The sequence below is a fragment of the Barbus barbus genome (assembly GCF_936440315.1).
Source record: "Barbus barbus genome assembly, chromosome: 12".
Taxonomy (NCBI): Eukaryota; Metazoa; Chordata; class Actinopteri; order Cypriniformes; family Cyprinidae; genus Barbus; species Barbus barbus.
The window spans coordinates 2,311,397-2,336,229 of NC_136740.1; the positions used below are offsets into that span (position 1 = coordinate 2,311,397).

Here is a 24,833-nt window from a genome sequence, read left to right on the forward strand (position 1 = left end):
TCACCTGACCTCCCAAGCTTCTTTCATTATTCTTCCAGAAAGGGAATCTTAAACACTTGAGACTGAAGAGTTTAAGGCAGAACAGAGCCAAGCTCACTAAATCTGATCAGACTAGAGTTGTACCTTTCAGAATCGTGATCTCATGCTGAATGGATCTGGAAGTCATGACTGATTGGTGAATATCTTCAGGAAGCTCTGTGTCTCAGGTCTGTCCTCGAGCACCTGCTGTCAGATAACAGCTCTCTGTCTCTGTGTCTTTTCTTCAGTTGTTTGGCTTGTGGTCAAGCGGTCAGCCTGTGGTCTTATCGCTCCTCTTCCTCACTCACATGCGGTCTCCCTGTGCTGGAATCTGTCCGTGTGTCGCCCATCCCTTCCACCAAACTCACCCTGAACCGGGAGCATCCTGTCTGAGCCAATCCCTCATTCATATTCATGACGGCCCGGCCAATCCCTGCACCGCTGCACGCATACATTAGTGATCAAAGATTATTATTACACTGATCAAAAGTGACAGTAAAGACATTTGAATAGACTTTTGAAATTTCTATTCATCTGTGAATCCTGAAAAATAGAAATGCATCATAGATTCCACAAAAATATTGTGCAGCACAACTGTTTCCATCATTGATAATAATCAGAAATGTTTGTTGAGCAGTAAATCAGTATATTATAATGATTTCTGAAGATCATGTGACACTGAAGACTGCAGTAATGATGCTGAAAATACAGCTGCAGATCACAGGAATAAATTACAGTTTAACACATATTCACACAGAAAACAGCTATTTTAAATTGTGATAATATTTCACAATATTACTGTTTTTACAGTATTTTTTATCAAATAAATGCCGTTTTGGTGAGCAGGTAATACAAAAATATTAGACTCTAAACTTTCGAACGGTAGTGTAGATCAAATCTTTAAAGTAATTAATCATAGGCTAATATTTAGCTCTCTCCTCATGCAGTCTTTTGTTTTCCTCTGACCTGTTGAAGTATTTTTTCCAGCTGACTAGAGAAGAAAGGCCAATGAAGTGAAAGTATTTTTCCTAGACAAAAGCAGAGCTCATCTCTGAAGATTTCAAGAGGTCCTCGCTGCAGCCTGTAGCGCGATGATGTACTGGATCAGATCCAATACGTACTGGACGTTTTTACGCGCATGCGCGGTGGTGTGTTTTGGTGACGTCATAGACGCATGCGCAGTAGAGAGTTGGTGAACAATCGCACGTGCTTTGGTCTTTCGAGAAGCATCTGCAGAAAAACGATGGATTAATTGACAACAGTGATTGTATGTCGGTAGGTAATTCATCTTTGGAATCTTTATTTACTGTTTTGTTGTTTCAACATTTATAGTAGTGTTATCCGAAGCGGTATAAACGTGTCGCTTAATGTTTAGCTGACATGGCTTTTATGTTGAGCACAGGGATTCTCATTTTAATCGTATACTTCAGTATATAATACCATGCGGACAGACTGCAGGGCTAATGTAAAATTAATCTGATTTTGTTTGGCTAATGAATACTTATTTGTTATTGTCTTGTTTTAGATGAATGACTTTAAAAAGGGCAGTTGCCCAGTAGTATAAGGTAACCAGTATCACTGTCCTTTTTGTGAGATGTACAAAACCACATCACAACTGTCCATAGATATAAAACAAAACAGTCATTTAAAAATGTTTGTTGTCTGTATTAGGACCATATAGCAATGTGACTTCATCTTGCTGCCATCCTGGGCATCAAACCATTGGATGATATGTGTAAGTCTATTATTATGTTTAAATGATCAGTTCCCCTTAATGCAAGTAAGGAGTGCAAGTTATATTTTGACATAACTAATAATTGTATCTTCCAAGAATCATTTAATAGAAGTAATTTTACAGATCATGAAACCAAAAGGCAGAGAGATGTATTTGCTTGATTCATTGTATGGCCCTGGCTTCAGAGATTGCCATTATATTGATTCCTACAGGGTTTTTTTTTAGATATAATATTAAGAGTTCAAAAGAAATTCAGGATTATGGTAGTTCTGTTTTATACCATACATCCTTTTGCATGCATTTTGTTTTTGTTTTATGGCTCATTTTTCATTGAAGCTTAAACTATTTAAAACTTAATCACTGTGACTGGAATTATATTTTATAGTTCAAACATAAAATAGTTTAAAGAGTGATAAATGAGCCAAGAATTTGTTTAGGGTTGTTCCACCCCAGTTTGTTTGTTGATTAGTATGTCATTATTCATTTTATTATTAGACCATTTTTGTTGACCATTAATTGTTGTTGTTTACATGCTTTGTAGAATACTTGCACAGCAACTACATCCTGGGCCATGGAAAGAGTATGGACGTGAGGATCTCAGCGTAAGCACTTTTCTTGTTGCCATTACTAAATTCCATTTTAGATATTCAACCACATTTTATTTTTGAATAATTATAACATGTTTATTTCTATTTAACTCAACAGGGTGCTCCAAGGCAGAGTTGTTCAAATAATTGTGGAGTGTTTGTGTTGATGGTAGGAAGAATTGTGTTTGATAACAATAAGAAATGTTTATTTTCTTGATAGCTTTGTCAGATTGTCGTCTGTCATTGTTAATTTATTTTATTAGTTTATGATCAAAACCAATATCCTACAAACTTTAGATATTGATGCAATCAACAAAAAACATTTAATTATAGTTTATTACTATTGTTAACGTCTGTTTTGATGTAACTTACAATTAATGTTACAGTACGCATTCTATGTCGTAATGGGAGGTCACTTTGATTTTGCTGAGGTGAGCTATCAAAACTAATAATTTGGGAAAAGTTTATTCTCAAAGGGTGATTGTGATTTACATTAAGCATATTTTCCAGTCTGACATGGCTGCAGTAAGGAGATGGTGGTGCTTGCTTCTGCGAACAAATTATCCTGTGAAGTAAGTGTATTTGCAAGTACTTCCTATAAATAAAACATATTTATTAGTATTGTAGGTGAAGGAGGAGTAGAAGTAGTAGTGTTTTATCCTCTCGTCAATAATATTAATTTGCACAGTATTTGGTATTTTATGGTGATTTTTTTTATTTTTTTTCCCTGTGTGGAGTAAATTCTTTCTAGGCATTCTGTGTAGTTTACACTTTTTTTTTTTTATTAATTTAAGATCAGATGCTGAAAGACAGCTATACTCAGAAAAATGCACAAAACAAGGAACACAGGAATAACTTTAACTAAAATAGGTTTGCTACAACTAATCTGACAACTGATGATAAAATGTTCAAGTTCCTTTTTCCATAATTATTCCATGATTGATGCATGTTTCTTTCTCTTTCTTTCTTTCTTTCTTTCTTTCTTTATTTTTCTTAAGGAGAATTGGAAATGGAACCAGATTGCATAAGTAAGGTGGGAGTTTCCCTATTCCCTATATTTTCCTTTTTTTTTAGTTTTTTTTTTTAACATGTTTAATGTATACTTCTTTTTTTGACAAGTATTTTATATTGACTAATATTACTATTTTTCTTTTTTTTTTTCTTCTACAGATGCCACCTGGCATCCTGAGGCATATCCTCATGAATGTGGTCAAAGAAGATGGAGATGTGGCTTTCTTCAGACTGTCTCTGACGTGCTGGCTTTTCCATGATGTTGTTTGTGAAGCATCATTCAGAAAAGAGGCTCATTTTGCCTGCCTTGACAGTAAGTTATTTCATTTTATTATTTTTATACTTTTACAAGTAGACAGTTTTTTAATTCTACACTACACACTACGTTTAAACAGCAAATGCATTAAGCTTTGCTCAGAACTTTTAATACTTTAAATCCCTTTCTTACAATAGGTGTTGTCAACTGGAGTGCATACTCCAGTGATTACAAGGAGATGTATCGAGTGCCATATAAACTGACCAATTGTCTTTCGTGAAGGGACTTATTTAAAGACTTCCTGCCGGGCTATATTGGAGATGGAAAGAAAGGAATCCTTCGTGGAGTTTGAAGGTTACTGCTCAGCAGACTGCTTCATCTGTGACGACAATCACAATAGCCCCAATGACAACTAGTTTGTTGTGCTATATTTAAATATAAATGGTCACTTGACTGAGAACTGCTTGATCTAAATGCTGTGATCAGTTTGTATATTGAACTTAAATTCATGTGTAATGTTGTGGGTTATTTTTTTCTTCCATGCACGTACATGTCTTGCTGACACTGATCAGCAAATTGAAGAGGAACCCTATGTGCAGATCACTGTAAAAAATGAGTAGGCTATAGTCATTAAAGAAGGAACTCTTACCAGAGAAAATATCAAGCACACTTTTTTTGTTTTTTTTTGACATCTGACAAGATTTCTTGGTGCTGTTATTATTTTTGCATTTTCCCTTGAATGTCTACTGGTATTTTAAGTTGTTTACAGAGTTTATTGTATTGTACCTTTAAGATTAAAATGACATAGAGACGTTTCTTTGACTAATTTTTGCTTCCACTCAACAGTAAATATAACCTGAATAGAATAAAATGTTCCACATACACGCATTAAAAATAATACTTGACAGTGCCCTTATGCTATCAATCCATCCAATTTAGATTTAAAAGCTCTAAATCATGATATTTAAAATGAGAAATTCACCAATAATTACTAATTACTATCCATCAGTACTACTACACATGTTAGAACGTCATCACAATACAACATTGAGCATGCATGTCACTTAAAACCAAAACCAAAAAAAAAAAAAAAAAGTCACTTAAAACCAGCGCGTGCATTATAATCAGATCGCTACTGCGCATGCGTCTATGACGTCACCAAAACACACTACCGCGCATGCGCATAACAACGTCCAGTACGTATTGGATCTGATCCAATACGTCATCGCGCTACAGGCTGCAGCGAGGACCCTCTCGAAGATTTGCTCCCCTGGACATTACACAAATAAACATCCCACGGAAACAAACACATTCCCAGCATACTTCACTTCAAACCCAATAAAACACAGTTACCGGCCAATAACAAAAATATTTCTGATATTTGTGTACCAGAATGCACAAAGTTATTTCATGTCAACTACCCATAAATGAACTGAAATCACAGCACTGTCACATGACACATGACGTCGTTTTCAAACATTTGTTTTCCCTCACTTTGAATAACATGTATCATCATGTAATGAAGAGTAACCCACAATGTCCATATCTATACACAGAATGTAGATGGAAAGTTAGTGACAGACTGTCAGCTGTGTGTGTGTGTGTGTGTTAAAGCTCTCTATCCTGTCCAGGATGAATGAACAGGGAATGTGCCAAACCTTACTGACAATGAGTCTGACCAGGACTGAGCTTCCTGTGTTCAGAGCCAATCACATATAAACACAGCAAATCAACACACATCATGAGTTTGAGCGGATCGTGAAAGAACGCATCAAAGAGTGTCTATTAAACACATGCCCTTCTTCAGTGCTGTTTAAAGTCATCAAAGTTATCTGATGAAAGCCCAGAGTGTGCAGAGCTGACATTTAGGCAAACAGGAAGCTCAAATATAGTTTTGATATACAGTATAGTGTTTGTGATATATAGGGTTTTGATATATAGCTGCTTTTGGAAAGGTATGATGATTTGAGTGAAAGTCAGGACTCTGTGAAAAGAGTGAAGAAAGTGATTGTATATAAACATAGCAAAGTACACCTATACATCTCTTAGGTACACATATGGTACAATTTATAAGAAATCATCATACAATTATATGACAATGAAAATGACTTATGCAAAAGTCAACAAACATAAGTCACAAAACACTGATTGATTAGGGGAAAAACTCAATACATCCTCTCCCAAAAATCTCTGTTCTCCACGCTTTATACCATTTTGGTTGTATATAGTATGGCATGGATGCTTAATCATTTTTACAGTTCCTTACAGTGCTTCTGGAACTACATATCCTACAGAACTACAAATCCCAGCATCTCATTATACAGCATTGGTCTCAAACTCAAATCCTGGAGGGCCACAGCACTGCACAGTTTAGCTCCAACCCTAATGAAACACATCTGATCCAGCTAATCAAGCTCTTCAGGATCCCTAGGAACGTCCAAGCAGGTGTGATTTGGAGCTAAACTCTGCAGAGCTGTGGCCCTCCAGGAATTGAGTTTGAGACCAATGTTATACAGCATCTAACTGTGTATAATCACAATCCCAGCGGACACATTCTGCTGTGGGCGGTCTCAGGAAATATGCTCATTAATAATTCATTATTCAGGAAAACCATCTCTACATTTTTGGTTTTAAGTAAATGCTTAAAGATCACAATCATATGCTGTTGCTTGGCTGAGACGGTCATGGCGCATGCACAAACTCTCAGTGATCGTTCTGGAGTGGTTTAAGCACAGTAAGCACGAGGAAATCTGATCTACGGTATTGCATGAACACAAGCACGCTCACCACCCTAAAAAGACAGCAACCCAACTGATTACAGGAAGCGCAAGCGCTGCAAAACAATAGCATGACTCCCAGAACATTCACTACTGCTCCACCTGCAGATTACCGTCACAATGACACTTACACAGCACAATTACGCTGGATTTACCTTCACATACCTGTAAAACAAAGGCTCCCAGTCTCAATCTGACACCTGCTAATAGTACTGCATGCTTGAACTTATAATAATACTTACTACTTATTTAAAAATATAAGAGGAGATATTCTTTTAAGAGAAAAAACTTTTGCGTTTCAATTAAGCCTTTTTATTTTCTCTCAAAGTAACATTGGCATTATTTACTGACAAAAACTGATTTTTTTAGTTTTTCTGCAACATTACAAACTAAATACAGGAATAATTAATTAGATGTTTCCCACAAATCATGCCATCCTATCTAGCAGTTTGAATATGTAAATTAGTTAATCCATCCATGTGCAAACTGCCCTATTGAACTGAATGCAGTAATTGATGTAAGAATTGTTTTGAATATGATTTACTTGGAAATTCATTCTGCTTGTGTTTTATGAATAACGTGCAATGCATGGATGTAAAACTCTTCTGCTGAATGGACTGTCAACTGAGGTTGTTTCACTCAGTTCAAAGAGAGTTCACCATCAGTGGCACCCAAAAGCTGTATGTCCTGAAAACATTCCAGTCCTCTTAGGTCATGCAATCCCACAAACACATCTAAACACTCTGCTGGACTCTATTGAGAGACTATGTCTATCTACGGCCCATGAATGGACAGAAGTAATGCTAAGCAAACACACACTCATATCTGAACAGATGAGACTCTGGATGAGTGTGTGAGATCCTTTCATTGTGTGTGTTTGTGTGTGTGTGTGTGTGTGTGTGTGGAAGCACTGGGACCTTTTGGCTCAGGATCTCCTCTAATCACTTGTCACTGTTTTGGCTCATTGTTACGGTTCCAAATTCACTCACAAACACCTGACAGGATATCCATGTGTTTTGTCTTCGAATGCTCAATTTTTGTTTCCATTTAAAATCCACTTACATCAGCATTTTTCTTTAAAGTCGGCATCGTTTTTTTAAAATGCAAGTTATTTATCTAGATCTGAATCTCTATTGATCTGAATGATTAATCTGTGCATGCTTCATCTTTACATTTTTATCTGTTTAAAGGGTTCAAGACATGAGAAATCAAATTTGCCTTGATCTTCTGACGTATTAGAGGTCTTTGTACTATTAAAACATCATGCATGTTTCACAGCTTAAAACTTTCCTCTCATTATAAACAAGGAATTTATTTAATAAATCTCCAAAAACGGCTTGTTTTGATAATGGGGGATTTGTGACATCAAAGGTGCAAATACATTTGCATGACAGCCTCCAGAGCAAGACATTGACCAATCATCATCACCATAGGCCCCGCCGACTGGTATTCGGTCTCTTAACAGCTGACATTTGGCTATGGGTTTGCAAGCGTCACGTCAAAAGCAAATAAAATCCATTATAATCACTGACATTGTCTACACTGCACACAGTATACAGAGGCGCAATCAGTTCCTTACAGACCTACTGACAACAGGACAAATGGAACAAGTAACAGAAACTTCACTTTTTTGCTGGATAATTTTTAATGGCGCCCAGGATCACGTCAGAGGATTATATGTTTGTTCCGAGCATTTTATTTAGCAAACAAGGCACAGTGTAATGGAGAGCTTGCAAAGAAAGATGAAGCAGCCAACTGTATTGGATCTGACAGCAGCTGCAGCGCAAACCAAATGTAAATGATTACCTAATGCTTTGTCTGAAACTGAAAATGTTTTTAAAACACTTACTGCAGAAGTGAGTGACCCGGTTACGGTTTCGTATGGAATGGTGTTAGCCCATCACAACAGTGGGCGTTTACCGACAAGCCTTAAAGGAGCTGCCTTAAAAACACAATTTCAGAAAGAGGGTGTAACGGTTCACAAAATTCATGTTCAGTTCGATATGACACAGTGGTGTCACGGTTCGGTGCGTTTTCAGTACAGGGGGGGTGGGGGTAATTGCTTACTTCGGAAATTAATATATATAATTGCTTATGTTGGAAACATATTTCTGTTTTAAACCATGAAGGTGAGCCAATGGATATCACATAAGCAACGTGCAAACTCTGAGTTATGCCGGTGATCTTAATCAGTCAATTCCCTATGCAGAAACTGAAAGTAAAAACGGAATGACGGAGTAATGACGGAGCTTTCGGCATCTGACGCCGAAAAATTGATGTTTTTGACAATATCTCTGGCTATCGTTGATACAAGATCATTGTCTTTCGACGCAACCCAGCAAGGGAAGGTTATCGTGGGCCCGTCCGCTACGCCAGTGGTTCTCAAACAGGGGTACGTGTACCCTGGGGGGTATGTGAGATGACGGAGGGGATACGTAAACAATATTCTGAGTTTTGGCATTAATTTAATTCTACCCCAACTCAAAGTAACTTTAAAACCAAGCATGCATTTCTGACAAGCAAAATGATGTTTCTAATGTAAAAACAGCAAAATGGGAGTGCCGTAAACGGTCAAATACAGGATATCCAATCAGCTTTCCTCATCTTCTGCGGTCAAAACTGACTGCCTCCACACAAGCAGCGAGCATGTGATAGGATGCCTGCTGAATATGCTGCTTTGGCAAATCGTGCTGCTGTTCAATGTATATTTAAAGTAGATCTTCACTTAATAGCATGAAGAGAAAATATCTATGCCGCAACTTCTCTTTTTCGACAGTTCATTGTACCATAAAAACATACTGTAAGTTTCAAAGCTTTGTCCTCACTGCAATCAAGCTGTAAAAATGACTTGTTGTCTACGTTCTTCAGCTTGTGATGTCAAGCTGTGGAACATACAAGTCCAGTTGGTGATTCAAACCACTTGAATCAGGGAAAATAATGCAGTATGAATATGATTTGCCACTGCACACACTCAGACTGACACAGCTGGGGGAAACCCAGGCCCTGGCAGATCATTCCTGCCTGTTGATGAATGCTGGGAATGGAGGGAAGAGGAAGTTGTTAGACACTCACAGGTTTCCTTTGTTTTGTGTCTCACGTCAGCACCTCAGCACACAAACACAGACTCAGAGACAAAGTCAAGGCCAAGTGCCACACACTGAGAGACGGGGCTTCATTAGTTCAGACAGACATCTGGAAACCTGCACAGTTTACTACGCTTTACAAGAATATTTGGTCACACTTTAGAATAGGTAACACGTATTCACTATTAACTACGACTTTTCCCTCAATAAATTCCTAATTTGCTGCTTATTAATAGTTAGTAAGGTAGTTGTTAGGTTTAGGTATTGGGTAGGATTAGGGATGTAGAATAAGGTATTAATATGTGCTTAATTAGCACGAATACATGGCTAATATTCTAGTAATATGCATGCTAATAAGCAACTAATAGATGTAACCGTAAAATAAAGTGTTACCGAATATTTCTGGTTGCTGTTATGGAGGAAACGGTCCACTAGAGGCTGTGCTCACACAGTCAAATGACAAAGAGTTAGTCGTCTGTCAGTCTGGACATGTCAAATCCAAACTCTGGTGATAAAGACGAACACAGAAGAAGTCAAAGTCATTACTGATATCTTTCTTTGGACGGCTGACTGCGGATATCTAAATAAAGCTCTGAGTGAAAGTTCATGTAACCCTGCCAACCATAAGACAACAGAAATGGCTGCTTATCTCACTTCTACAACAGTTCTTCTGGCGCTGGTTCAGGCCAGACACAATGAAACCATCTACCAGAGAATACACCTCAACATCTCCAGCTCTTATTCATGATTTGATGCACACAAGCTGATGCTACGTCACAAAACCTTCTACTCATAGAGTAAACTACCATACAAACATCTGAAATCATGATTTAATTATGTCTGTAAGACATTTTATACTTTTATTCAGCAAGGATGCATTAGTCACTTTTAATCAATTTAAAGATATTTATGGACATCAACTAGAGATCTCTGATAAGCTATTACTAAATATAATGTAGAAACTTTCATTTTCTGTAAAGCTGCTTTGCAACAATTTGCATCGTGAAAAGTGCTATACAAATAAACATGTTATAAACAATTTATAATGTTGCAAAAGACATATTTCATATATGCTGTTCTTTTGAACTCCCTGTTTCTAAATATTTCTTGAGCAGCAAATCAGCATATTTCTGAAGATCATGTGACACTGAAGACTGCAGTAATGATGCTGAAAATACAGCTGCAGATCACAGGAATAAATTACAGTTTAACACATATTCACATAGAAAACAGCTGTTTTAAATTGTAATAATATTCACAGTATTACTATATTTAAATACAGCCTTGATGTACAGAAGAGATTTCTTTAAAAAAATGTTTAAGAATCTTACCAATCTTAAACGTTTGAACTGTAGTAAACTTGTAAAATTCAGTTCCTTCAAACTTTGGAAGGATCATATTCATTCAGTTTTGCAAACCAAACCTGTTCACCACCTCAATCATGATCTGGTTTCCATAATTAGATGTAGGAGGGGAATATTAAACATGCAATCCATTCACAATCATACCCATTTTTACAGAACAGAACACATTTCTATATATTCCTGAATATATGCTCAACAGGTGCTGCTGACTCAGCACGTCACACAGCAAACAGGACTAAATATATTTAGCGGAAAGCTCAAGACTTGCCAAAGTGACATCTTTCTGCAGACTGAGCCATAATGTATTGGGCAATGCAAAGGCAATGCAGAACTGACACAAACTGCATGCTGAGACAAGGGCAATGACCAGAAAAAAAATCAAAAAACCTTTCAGATGGAAACATGTCTCGAGTGCACTTAAGTGCAAAAGCCAATGGTTAACCGATGCAGCCATGAGTGCAAACACAGCTATACATTACTAGCTGAAACATGCTTGCATCAATGACACTGTAAACAATAGTCAAAAGTATATTTTCACATTTTCTGAAGACACTCGCCTGTGTAAGAGTCACAGTCACTGTGGCAGGGTGTTGCTATGAGGTTGTTGGCTCTCCAGGTGATTGCTTACTAGAGTTGGATTGGCCACACCCAATAGGAAGTGACCACAATTCAGAGGTAATGGCATTCTGGGAAATGAAGTGCTCTTACTCTTCCACACAAATGTAAAGTATATACAGCATAATTAAATAACAATGTCTACAGGTGACATTTCAAACAGATCTCTTTCTGTGTGAGGCCGACAAAACCTTCAACTTCAAGACTTCTGAAAGTCTTTAAACCTTTGTGACAAACCTTCCATTTCTACACAAGTTATACATTAAAAATATTAGTGTATGTTTTATAAGGAAATGCTACTTTAATGTTTCAATCTACTTCAAAATGTCACGTTTAATTACTCTTTGGAATTACTTGTGACATTTATGAGCAATTTCTGAGTGAAAACTGTTTTACAACCAAATATTTTTCAGTGTACATAAAACACTTTGCGGTTGGAAGAGTTTCTTTGAATTTCAGTTCCTATTGATTCAACAAGTAAAGCAAGACCCTGCCCGTGAATAGAGTTTAACTCACCATACTTTCATAAACACACATGAACAGATCTCACCGTACTTTTCTCTGTTGATTAATCACAGCACAATTGGGGATAAATTGTTTTGTATTGTATAAGTTTTCTGTGATGTTATGTAGGGCTGGGCGATATGGCAAAAAATTTAATTGAATAAAATCACAATCATGGTAATTTTTCTCCAAAGTGAAAGTTGTAGAAACCAGACGATTAATTTTCCTTAAAATAAATATCTAAATTAATTTCTTAGTTTCTGCATGTTCTAATGAGTGATATTGTTTCAAATCAAGAAACAGGTTTGGGTTGCCTGATAATATTAATAATAATAATAATAAGAATAAATCACTTTTTTGTCTCTTAGAAATGCACATTTGATAGCAGCTTGAGTTAGGATGCAGAGGTAAATTTTTATCAAAAAAATTGCAGCGCAGCAATTTCATTTTCCAATTCCTGTTATGACACTGAAAACCTGTTGACTGTGTTGCTGACGCAGAGATGGCCTTCTGCTGTGGAAATTATAATAACAATCACTGTAATCAGGCTTACGTGCGCTAATTACAGAGTTCAGTAGAGAGCTGGCGACCTCACCCACAATGCTTTACCTCTGAAGCACTGTCAAATAAACAGGAAGCACAAAACTGTGCGCTCTTTTAGCGTCACGTTAAAAAAACAAACATTAGGCCACCCAAGCTAAAAGCAGCTCTTAAATGAAGAGGAGAGCGGCGTAATGTCAATCACAGGGAAGGGGAAACCCATTTCAGAGTTATTTAAAACTCATGTGGAGAACAGCATTCAGGATCCACATCTGAGATCATTACATGCACTCAGGTCTATTATTAGTTTAGGTCATATAAAGCAGGATTTCCCCTGCTCTTCTGAAATGCAAAATTAGCTCTCTAGTGCATGCAGATCGTTCGCTGAAACTAGTGGTGTTACGATAACATTTCAGTCGTCAATATCAACACCAGTTTTAAAGAAATTAATACTTTTATTCAGCAAGGACACATTAAATGGATCAAAAGTGAGAGTCAAAACATTTCTATTTCCAATAAATGCTGTTCTTTTGGACTTTATATTCATCAAAGAATACTGGAAAATAAAATGTATCATTGTTTCTATGAAATCATGAAGCAGCACAGCTGTTTCCAACATTGATAATAATCAGAAATGTTTCGTGGAAGTCGTGGCCTAATGGTTAGAGAGTCGGACTCGTGATCCAAAGGTTGTGGGTTCGAGTCTCCGGCCGGCAGGGATTGTAGGTGGGGGGAGTGAATGTCCAGCGCTCTCTCCACCCTCAATACCACGACTGAGGTGCCCTTGAGCAAGACACCGAACCCCCAACTGCTCCCCGGGCGCCGCAGCATAAATGCTGCCCACTGCTCCGGGTGTATGTTCACTGCTGTGTGTGTGTGTGTGTGTGTTCACTGCTGTGTGTGTGTGTGTTCACGGTGTGTGTGTGTGTGTGTGTTCACGGTGTGTGTGTGTGTGTGTGTTCACTGCTGTGTGTGTGTGTTCACTGCTGTGTGTGTGTGTTCACTGCTGTGTGTGTGTTCACGGTGTGTGTGTGTGTTCACTGCTGTGTGTGTGTTCACTGCTGTGTGTGTGTGTTCACTGCTGTGTGTGTGTGTGTGTGTGTGTGTGTGTGTTCACTGCTTTGTGTGTTCACTGCTGTGTGTGTGTGTTCACTGCTGTGTGTGTGTGTTCACTGCTGTGTGTGTGTGTGTGTTCACGGTGTGTGTGTGTGTGTGTGTTCACTGCTGTGTGTGTTTGTGTGTGTGTGTGTGTGTACTGCTGTGTGTGTGTGTGTGTGTGTGTGTGTGTTCACTGCTGTGTGTGTGTGTGTGTTCACTGCTGTGTGTGTGCACGTTGGATGGGTTAAATGCAGAGCACGAATTCCGAGTATGGGTCACCATACTTGGAAGTATGTCACTTCACTTCACTTTCTTGACCACAAAACCAGTCATAAGTGTCCATTTTTCAAAACTGAGATTTCTATTTGTCTGAGATACAACTATTTGAAAATCTGGAATCTGAGGGTGCAAAAAAATCTAAATATTGAGAAAATCTCCTTTAAAGTTGTTCAAATGAAGTTCTTAGCAATGCATATTACTAATCAAAAATTCAGTTTGGATATATTTACTGTAGGACATTTACAAAATGAACATGATCTTCACTTAATGTCCTAATGATTTTTGGCATAAAAGAAAAATCTATCATTTTGACCCATACAATGTATTTTTGGCTATTGCTACAAATACACCCCAGCGACTTAAGACTGGTTTTGTGGTCCAGGGTCACATATTAGAATGATTTCTGAAGGATCACGTGACACTGAAGACTGGAGTAATGATGATGAAAATACAGCGCTGCATCACAGGAATAAATTACATTTTAACATACATTCACATAGAAAACAGTTATTGTAGATTGTGATAATATTTCACATTTTTATGTTAAAATTTTAATTTTTTTATGTTTAAGGTTTCTTTTTTTTATAATAATATAACCAATATATGGTAGATGTGGTATAAAATTGTTAGGACATTTTGAATTAGAAATAATTAGATCATTTTAAACAAGGTTTTGTCAAGTTGGCTTTGACAAACTGCATTATTGTAGTTAAAATGACACTTAAGTTTCTTTCAAATTTCAGTTTCTTTTATTTTAAATTAAATTAAATTCATATTCTTTTAAAATTTCAGAATTTAATAAGAATTTCAAAAGAAGGCTTCTAAATTTTAGCAATAAAAATAACAAAAAACATCACCACACACTCTCAGAAGAAAAGGCACAATGCTGTCACTGAAGTGGTATCCTAAGGTACAAAAGCTAAAAAGTTCATCTTTGTACTTCATTTATCCCTAAAAGGTTGATATTAGTAACTTAATGGTAAAAAGAAGTACTTTAAAAGTTCATGCTTGTACCTAAAGTGTAGCCTTTTGAAAGGGTCCCGCTCCAGTGACCTGTTTCTGAGAGCATACGATGTATCAAAGCTCTAATGACCTGTTGAATTAGAAGTAATTCAATGAGTGGAATCAGAAGAGGCATCATTAAGCTCCTGATGATGAAGGCGATCGGCGCTCGTGGTGGAGTATGTGAGGGATGCGTGAGCAGCTGTGTGTCGGGTGACCCATCATGACATTCCTGATCCTCATGCTGACCCAGTCATGCAAGTTTGAGTTTCTCACATGCCACTGTACTGCGGTAAGCTGCTGCTTTCTGGCTCAATGTAAATGTTACAAACGTGTCATCTGATAAAAGGTGCTGATAAAAATCAGCCATTAATCAGCCGTAGTAAACTAAGAATGAGGGTGCCGTGAGAAGCAGGAAGGCCATGCATGATCTCAGAGGATTGACTGCAGCTTCACTCGGACGCTCCTCAGAGTGCTTGAAAAAAGACGCCATCTATTGGTTCTCGCTCCGCTGCAATAGAGGGCTCTTAATACGAAAGAGAAACTTCTGGAGTGAAATGACTCTCTGGTATGTGAGCTCGCCTCCATCGGAGAATGACACTGACTCATGCTCTAGTAGCCGGATGATCATATTCCAAATAAAGCAAGGGCAAACTTTAATGCCTGCGTGAGTGCAGAAGTATGAAAGGACACAAAGGACACTTGTCCTTGGACAGTTTACACTGTGACAAGTCCTGATGAAATACCCTGCAACATTTCAGATGAGAGATGCACAGAGATTTACAGCAGAGTCTATGAGTCTGAGATCAGAGTGAACATCTGAGATTTCAGTTTCTGACAAAACTGATCCTGGAAATATAGATTTAATTAAATGTATATTTACTTTAACTTATTATCTAAAATTAATCAACTTTTCACTCATTTTAAGTCTATATCTCATCTTTACACACATGACGTGAATCACACTTTGTAAAGAAGAAACAAACCATAATCATTAAGTGGAATCAGAAGCAGAGTAATTACATTTCTAACAAATGTCCTCTGTACTCTTGGATGAGTGTCAGCGAGAGCATGAGTGTGTGAGTGGTCCAGAAATCACACTGAAATTCTGACATTCTAAACGTAATTAAATCTTAATTAAATAAAATAAAATGAAATGAGAGGAACAACAATAAAAAAAGAGAGGAGAAACAATAAATGTATGGTATGTGGAAAAATGTTTTTTTGAACCTTAAACGCATTGCATTACAAATATACAAAATAATGTTTTTTAGCATCATATCTTAACTTAAAATGTGAATTTAATTACACACATAAACTGAAATCTGGGTTTCAAAATGTAATTGAAATCCTGGGGGGAAAAAACACTTAATTAACTAACTAAATGAATGAATAAATGAATGAATTTAAAAATAAAATGTAAATTAAGTTTACTTTTCACTCAGACCTTTTATCTCTATATCTCTCCTTTACACACATGGCATGAATCACACTTTATGAATAACCACACACACACGCGCACACACACACACACACACTCACAGAGATCTGGGATATGAGGGGGAGAGAATGTTCTCGGAGTAACAGATGACTTCCTTCACAACTAGAACAGTCCATGCCGTCCATGTCCCAACTCCTGGTGTGTGCGTGCGTGTGTGTGTGTGTGTGTGTGTGTGTGTGTGTGTGTGTGTGTGTGTGGGGACAAAGACAGTGAGAGGACATTTCTGTGAATACATATGTGCAACTACAACTCCTGCCCCTGAGTGTTGCGTGCTGGTATTCTCTAACCACACACACACACACACACACACACACACACTCGCACACACACGTTTAACCAGGTGCTGTCTGAACTGAACCTGAAAGTGTACTGTACAGCTTCTTACACACTAAAGAAAGCTAGCATTTGCATGACGAATGAAGTGGAAGAAGAGTAATTTCTCATTGGTTAACAGATGCTATCAGAGTTTGTTTGCAGTTTCCTCTGCGCCCCTGTGACGTCTCATCCTCATTCAAATCAAGATCATCACTCTGAATCAATGTGATCTTTACTGAGCGCCCTAAGTAGCCTTGAATAAATGCATCTGCTAAATGAATAACTACTACTCGTCTCTGTAAGTTTGTGTGCACATATGAGAGTGAAGCAAGCACACAAGGCCAGGGACAGGGGAGCGGGTCGGTTTCATTCAGCACACAGAAGCTCTTTGTGTGGTCAGATATTACCTTTGAGCAGCACAGCCGCTCAGACACAGTCATTTATAGACTGACCCCTCAATACTTCTGTGGAAAGCGCAACTGTAATTTCCATCTGGCACAAAGAGAGCAGTGTGATCACAAGCCAAGAAACAACCACTGACATCGAGGGAAATCCCACTCAGATCCGTCTTACGTAACACTCAGCATTAAGTATAAGAATAACTGTGGAAAAATGGAGTAATACTGAGACACATCTCATACTGCCAGCAATGTGACTACTCTGAAAATACTATAGTCTTTATTTTACATGTTGTTTTGTTAAGAAATGTATCTAAATGAATCATTTAGTGGCTGTGACCGCCTTTCAATTCATGATGCTGCAATGCATACACTGTTAGACATTTCTACAGTTATTTACTGTATATCTCCCAGTATAATACTGCAAATTCCCTTTACAGTATTTTTTTTAAATTGCTGTATACTACTGTATTTGCTGTATCGGCCTCTTTGGCGCCATACTATTGAGGTTGCTTTATTTTCCTCATTTCTTACATTTGGACTGACACGATTTGCCCTACACTGTGTCTACAACGCCGCGACAGCTTGGGACTGACTACACTGGATGTGTTACATCGCTATAATGATTGAAAAAATCTGTTTGTCCTTCATGTCAGAAACCGTGCGAGCGCTTGGAGTACATCTGTACGTCAGAAATATACCGGGACTTCACTTTACTGTCCGCATACACTGTAGATAGTATATATAATGGGTTCTATATTGTTTTTTATCGAGTCGTCCGAGGAAGACACTGAAGCAGCGGGGCAGCGCAGCGGGCTTTGCCCGGGAATGAACCCGCGAGAGTGGAAGAGTTCCCGAGAACATCGAAATATTTACTGCATTTTTGTATTTGTGTTTTAAAGGCAACTGCAATGAAGCATCAAGAAAGACATGAGCATGCCAGCCACCCTGAGACTGATAATTCATGGTAAGAGAACAACTATGGTTTTGAGAGAAATGTTTTTAGTTTTTGAGGACCCATGTTTTTAGTGAGCAAATATGGATTTTTTGACAGCCGATGCCAATATAAATGATATCACTATTTAATTTAGAGAACGCATTGAAATCTGTTTATTTTACATATTGACTTAAATAATTAGAAGTACATTTGAAAAAAAAAAAAAACCCTGTAAAATAAACAAATGTATACTTTCAGTAATAACGTCTTGATTCCGTAATCTTAAATAAAGTTGTTAATTCCTGCGATTTCAACAGCAGAACGCTCCTGTCTGCATCAAATGCACTCATGAAGTCAACCAGTTAGTTTTGAAGTTTATCTGCTTGTTGGTAGATTCATATCAGTAATGGTGGCAGATTTTGAGATTTCCCTGAAACAAAAAGCATTTACATGAGATGCAGAATGAGATTTATACATGATGCGTATCGGTGACAGATGGCACTACAACTGTGTCGGTCAATAAAAGGAAAGATGATATGGAATGTAATGAGCTTTAATGGTGTTAATGAATGAGAATAAATAAGCTCAATATCATAGAACCAGACTTTTAAGCATTTTTAATATTTGGGCTGAGAAGTGCATTTTAGGCTCCATGTACACCTCAACATGCTGAGCTTCAAGTTACATGATTAAACAATCACACACAGATAAACTCACACAACCACGTCCATCAAACACACACATGCATTCTCTCTCTCTCCAGCCTAACAGTAGCGGCGTATCTTCCCAACCAATGCATTCATCACATCTGATAAATTCAGAGCTCAACTATGTGGAAATCTTTCAGCAGAAACTCCTAATAAGGAAGCTGCAGTCAGTGTGAGTTTCTGTGGGACTGAGCTTTGACCTGCAGACAAACACCAGCAATAACACACACAAATAACACACATTTCTCATCTATTGTGTGTCAGCTCTGAAAGAGGACTGTTCACTCTTACATACATATCCAACACTGCTCCTACATGAATGGACGGTTGACATCATGACAGAGTGGAAAAACAAGGAAGTAGAGGTCGACCAATATATCATTTTATTCATTTCATTTCAGCATCTTTCTCTGTCTCTCTCCTTTTTCTGTACATAACTTACATATTTTATATGACAATAAAACAAAGTGAAATTTTTCATTTTTATTGAGATTTTAATTTGAATTAATTGCATATTTTATTCATTTCATTTTTTGTTTAGTGTTTTAGCCGATTATTGTATTTTTCCTCAGTTATTGTTACGGTCACATGACAACAATACAATTTAATCAATGACATTAAAAACAAACAACGCATTATTCAGTTGTGTTATTTTGAAAATTTCTATTTTACATAACTCTTAAATTGTAAATGAACTTAAGATTTTAGTTTTGATCTGGATGCAAATCATTGAATATTTTAAACTTACATTAATTTTCATTTTTGCAGCAATGAGTGAAAATGAGAAAATGCATTAAAAATGAATGACGTTCTGCGAATGCACCATTGAATTAACAAATCGAACATCTCTTTGAATTTTTTGTTTTTACCTTTTTATCAATGTATATGGCACAGTGGGCAGAAAAAGCACTGGAAATGAAGCAGCCATATAAGGGGATGTGCTGAGCGCCGGTAAAGCTCTCAGCACTGCTCTGTGAACGCTTGAGCCACGCTTCTTCCAGAAGTGTCCGCATAATAATGACGGTACAGATGAATATCTCACTGATGCAGCGACACACACATCTACACACATGATGCCACAGCCACCAACCAATCAATGATCAATCCCTCACACAGAGCAATCATATGCACAGACTCAAAACATAAAGAAAGCTTGCATTTTACAACAAGCATGCAGTTATTTCTTGGTGCCAAAAATACAGTGGAATTTAAATTGGCCCTTGCTAAATTATCAAGACTGCCAAAGGACAAAAATAGCTGTTTAATAGGAGGCCATACAAGCGGGGGCAACATGCAATGTTATTTTAAGCCCTTTGGGGGTTTCAGCAGGAAACTGCATGGGGCAAGCTGTTAGAGAGAGAGAGAGAGCGGTAAAGAGACACAGAGTAAGAGAGAGAGAGTGTGTGTGTGTGTGTGTGTGTAATGATCCTGGTCTACGGCGGCTCACTGACGCCCCGCCACCTGCTGCTGCAAATAACATTAGAGGATGCAAACTCTCTCAAATACAGACGTCTATAAAATGGGCCAATCTCAAGTGAGAATTCACCGACTCAAAAACACTGCTCTCAGAACATTCGCTGCATTCATATACAAACACATCAGCACATGTACATGCACATTCCTGCACTGATTATTCGGAGAAAATCTGCTGTTTATAATGAACTCATTTTGATAATCAGCAAGTTTTGTACATAAAATGCACTCAATAACTTACGTTATCTTCATGCAGTGTTATTTTAGTATCACTTTAGTTCATTTATTTAATTATCATTTTTATTTATATTTATTTTGAGTTAACATTTTGGTCATTTTTATGTGCGTTTTTGTCATTTTAAATAATTTTTTGTAAAATGTGTCTATGTAGTATTTGTTAATTTTTATTTATTAGATTTAGTTATCTTCGTCCTTCAACTTCAGCTAAAATATTTAAATGTTGGCAACTAGCTGAAATAAAATCAATTTAGATTTTCTTTATATTTTATTTCATTTCAGGTAACTTGTATTTTATTTCTAGTAATAAAAGGTTTTTATGGTTTTAGTTTTATTTAACAAAAATAAGAACAAGCTAAGAAGCCACAAAAATGCATTCTTAAAAAGAAAACCTTATTACATACTTTACATAATATTATTTTTTTAGACAATATGTATAAAAAAAAAATAAAAAAAATAAAAAAAAAATATTGACAGCCAAATCAAAGTCACAATGATGCAATTGACATGCATAAATATGCAGGAAAAAAAGAAAAGAAAAACAAGACATTATATCAATTATATCATTTTCCTGAAGGAAAATTCATAATTTATCCAGATTGACATGATCTGACCAGCTAGTGCTACTAAACTGCATTTCCCAGCATTCTCTGAGGCAGCACAGCAGATAATGAACAGGCATGAAACAAATTCTTCTTTGCCTAGTTTACTCTGGACTTCATCAAACGGAGAATCCTTGAGCAGAAACATGGCTTTTCCTAACAAAAAAATAATACATTCATTAAGACATTCCCATGTACCATTTAGATGTGTCTATGAAACTAATTTCAAGCATTAATTCTACACTTTTAGATCAAAAACATTTCAGTCAAAATAGTGTCTGAAGTTGTCAAAAAATATGGTTCAATAAGCAAGAAAAATTTGCTTTGCCATCAGTTTCAGTCGATCCAGGAAACAAACATAGTTGTCATTTTTTTAGATGATAGACATCACAGAAGAACATGTTTCATACGAAACTCTCTCAAACATTATGGTATGCTTCCATGGCAATGGGTCTTGGCAAATGTGGGAAGTGTAATGGGGTGGGAGTGACGTTTCCATCAAACCAGCGTGAACCTCATGAGAGAGACGGCTGACTTTCCACAAGGTCACTGATGAGTTACAGGCGGTTTACAGAACAAATACTTTCCACTGTCAGACATCAGCAGAACAGTAGCACACTGACCCAGGCCAGCGCTTAATAACGGCCATCAGTGTGCTGAGCTGCGACACACCGAACTCAGCGGAAAACATGGTGAATATACACTACAACAACTGTTTATCAACACAATGTATGCTTTCATGAAGCAACATACAGTAAAACACTGGAGTGAACTACTGTCAAGCTTGTTTCACATGCACACTCACCGAATCCAATTACCATTTACGAACAACCAAAACAAGCAACTGCCAGCAACAAGGCCACCATCACTCATCACAAGTCATTTTCATAAAGCAACAGCTGTTTGTAAACAACAACAACAATAATAATAATAACCTACATTCATCATTAGACTCCATGGACATTACCTGTCTGACATTCTGATTTCTAGATGCACAAAAACTCATTTCCATTGAAATTTGGTGAACTTTTTGGCAAAAAAAAAAAAAAAAAACTACAATTCAGAGAAAAATGCTGTGAATTTTATGCTTAAAATAGGGAAAAAGTACTATTTTGGCAAATAAAATTAAATAAAATCTTAGAGCTTAGATTAAAAAAACACTCAAATTCAGTGAGAAATTTAGTATGTTAATGCTTACAACAGGGAAAAATCACTATTTGGTGTTTTAAAATGAAATAAAATAAAAATCCAAACAAAACATACATAAATAAAAATAAACATTAAAATTCAGTGACAAATTAAGTGAAGTTTATGCTTAAAATAGGGAAAAGGCTTGAAAACTTTCCTTGAAAACAAGATAAAAATACATGATATTGCAACCATAAGACAAAATATGTCAAATTAAGGATGAGCAATCAAGCAGGAGAGAGGGAGAGACAGGCAGAGATGGCATGTGAATAACATCCCGTCTGACGTGCCTTAATAAGGAGATCCCACAGAGTCTCTGGCAGAGGAAACGAGAAAAGACAAGAACGCTGCTTCTGTAAACTCCCAATTTACAAACACACACACATGGACGACGAGACAGTGATTCAGCACAGACCTCCGTCCCACTCGCTACACAGGGACAAAAGTGGGGCGGTATTTATAGAGAAGACATCACCACTCTGTCTTCCCCACAATCAGGTGAGAGAACGGAGGAAGAAACGCAAGCAGGTGGAGCACAGAACGGGCCAGAGATGCTGAAAAGCACTGAACTGACACACTTTCTCTGAAGAAATCAGGTTATTGTCGGATTCTTTTGACCAAAGATCACTTAGTAAAGTAACAGCACACCTTTCCTCAACAAGACACATGATTCGAGGAATCATTCATATCAACAAACAGCTGTCTATGATTGCACACTCACTGTTTTTAGAAAACACTAAAGTGGAAATCATCATATACTACTATTCAAAAGTTTGGGTCAGTGAGATTTTTTATTTTTTTTGGAAAGAAATTAATACTTTTATTCAGCAAGGGTGCATTAAATTGATCAAAAGTGACTGTAAAGGCATTTATAATTTTACAAAAGATTTCTATTTCAAGTAAACGGTGACCTTTTGAACTTTCTATTCATCTATGAATCCTGAAAAATAAAATGCATCTCAGTTTCCACATGTTGTGTGCAGCACAACTGTCTTCAACACTGATAATAATCAGAGATGTTTCTTAAGCAGCAAATCAGCATATTAGAATGATTTCTGAAGGATCATGTGACACCATATACATATTTTACTATAGTTCTGATCAAATAAATGCAGCCTCTGTGAGCAGATGAGACTTCTTTCAAAAACATTACAAATCTGCCTGCACTTCTGAATGGGAGTTTAATCATAAAGTCAAAGCCAAGAAACAATAGAAGTGATGGAAAAAGTGAAAAGTATTAAAAAGAGATGATGAGAGCAAATATCAAGCTCCTAAAATGTAGATACTACAAATTGACATGAGAAATTCAAAAGCAAGGGCATTCTCTCCACAAAGTCAGTAAATAAAACACAAATATAAAGACACTGTGTGAGTTAAATGCATGAGGAGAATCGCACAGCCTCGTCCGGCTGAACTCGACTGACCCGAGCTGGAGACAGTATCCTGGACCAGACAGCATCATGCAACAGAACAAGCGTGCGCTCACAGCCGGATGAATTAAACATGAGCGCTTCAATTCAGCCCAGAGTGAAAATCAAGAGCCCTCAAGTTAGATATAAGGTCCTGTCTGTCTGTCTGTCTGTCTGTCTGTCTGTCAAAGCTAGAAATCATCTCTCTGTCTGTCTGAGTTAGAAATCATCTCTCTGTCTGTCTGAGTTGCTGCAGTGTTATTGAGGTCAGTATGAGAGCGTTTGAAAGCCTCCAGCAAATCTACTCTGAACTCTGTCAAACTCTAGAGACTGACAGACTGACAGACAGCATGTGTGCGTATCAATAAGCACTGAGCACCCAGCAGCTGAAGACCGGCAAACACACACACAGATTCATGTCATCACTTCCAGCCTTTCCCCAATGTGTGGTACCTTTATATTTCTCTCGGACGTTCTCATAAGCTTGAACAAAGTCCTGTTCATCTGCGTTGGGTGGCAGGCAGACGGGCTCGTACATGGCCATTGGTCCTGTCCTCTGTGCTCTGTAGATGATGATGTGTGCTCTGTGCTGCTGTGGATGAGTGTGAGCACTGAGCAGCAGCGCTGTAGTGTTTCTCTCTCTCTGATCTAAACTTCATTCCAAAGCCAGCGCCGGCCACACCCCCTCCTTCCTGACTGGGAAACACCAGCAGGCCCCGCCTCTTAAAGACACACAAGACATCAATCTGATCACCCATACAAAACACCTCACCAGCCTCTCACAGTTTGACACACTACCAACTATTTCTGAAAGGTGTAAATGCAGTATACACTAGTGGTACATAAGTCTGGAATAATTAAGACTTTGAAATAAGTCTCCTCTGCTCACTAAGGCTGTGTTTTATACAAATAGTGAAATATTATTACAATTTAAAACAACTGATTTCTCTGTGAATATACTGTAAAATATAATTTATTCCTGTGATCAAAGCTGTATTTTCAGCATCTTTACTCCAGTCTTCAGTGTCACATGATCTTCAGAAATCATAATAATATACTGATTTACTGCTCAACAAACATTTCTCATTATTATCAATGTTGAAAACAGTTGTGCTGCATAATATTTTTGCGGAAACCATGAAATACTTTATTTTTCAGGATTCACAGATGAATAGAGTGTAAAAAATTGAAGAGTGT

At 37.3% G+C, this 24,833-nt stretch overlaps 2 protein-coding genes across 5 annotated transcripts in view; one reads left to right on the forward strand and one right to left on the reverse strand.

Moving 5' to 3' along the window:
• LOC306878348 (plectin-like) overlaps positions 1–24,258 on the reverse strand; it is a gene marked incomplete at its 5' end in the record, with an annotated part of 125,923 nt that extends 101,665 nt beyond the window's left edge. The window contains one exon of the mRNA XM_079430633.1: positions 24,090–24,258. Within this exon, the coding sequence (XP_079286759.1) occupies positions 24,090–24,180 (91 nt within the window). The remainder of the gene's footprint in view (positions 1–24,089) is intronic.
• On the forward strand, positions 1,185–4,422 carry LOC306878351 (uncharacterized protein). Of its 4 annotated transcripts, none has more exons than XR_013784943.1 (9): positions 1,185–1,293; positions 1,690–1,753; positions 2,295–2,355; positions 2,459–2,509; positions 2,727–2,771; positions 2,851–2,912; positions 3,339–3,368; positions 3,511–3,664; positions 3,805–4,422. XR_013784943.1 is itself a non-coding variant. In XM_079430637.1 (9 exons), exons 7-9 carry the CDS (start codon positions 3,350–3,352, stop codon positions 3,885–3,887), a joined length of 261 nt encoding a protein of 86 aa, XP_079286763.1. In that variant the 5' UTR covers positions 1,188–1,293; positions 1,690–1,753; positions 2,295–2,355; positions 2,459–2,509; positions 2,727–2,771; positions 2,851–2,912; positions 3,339–3,349; the 3' UTR covers positions 3,888–4,422. The 4 variants fall into 4 exon arrangements, 3 of the variants coding, with proteins under 3 accessions (XP_079286763.1, XP_079286762.1, XP_079286764.1); XM_079430637.1 differs by having other exon boundaries at positions 1,188–1,293; positions 3,339–3,373; XM_079430636.1 differs by having other exon boundaries at positions 1,188–1,293; positions 3,339–3,373; positions 3,890–4,422.
• Positions 24,259–24,833: the final 575 nt, after the last annotated feature.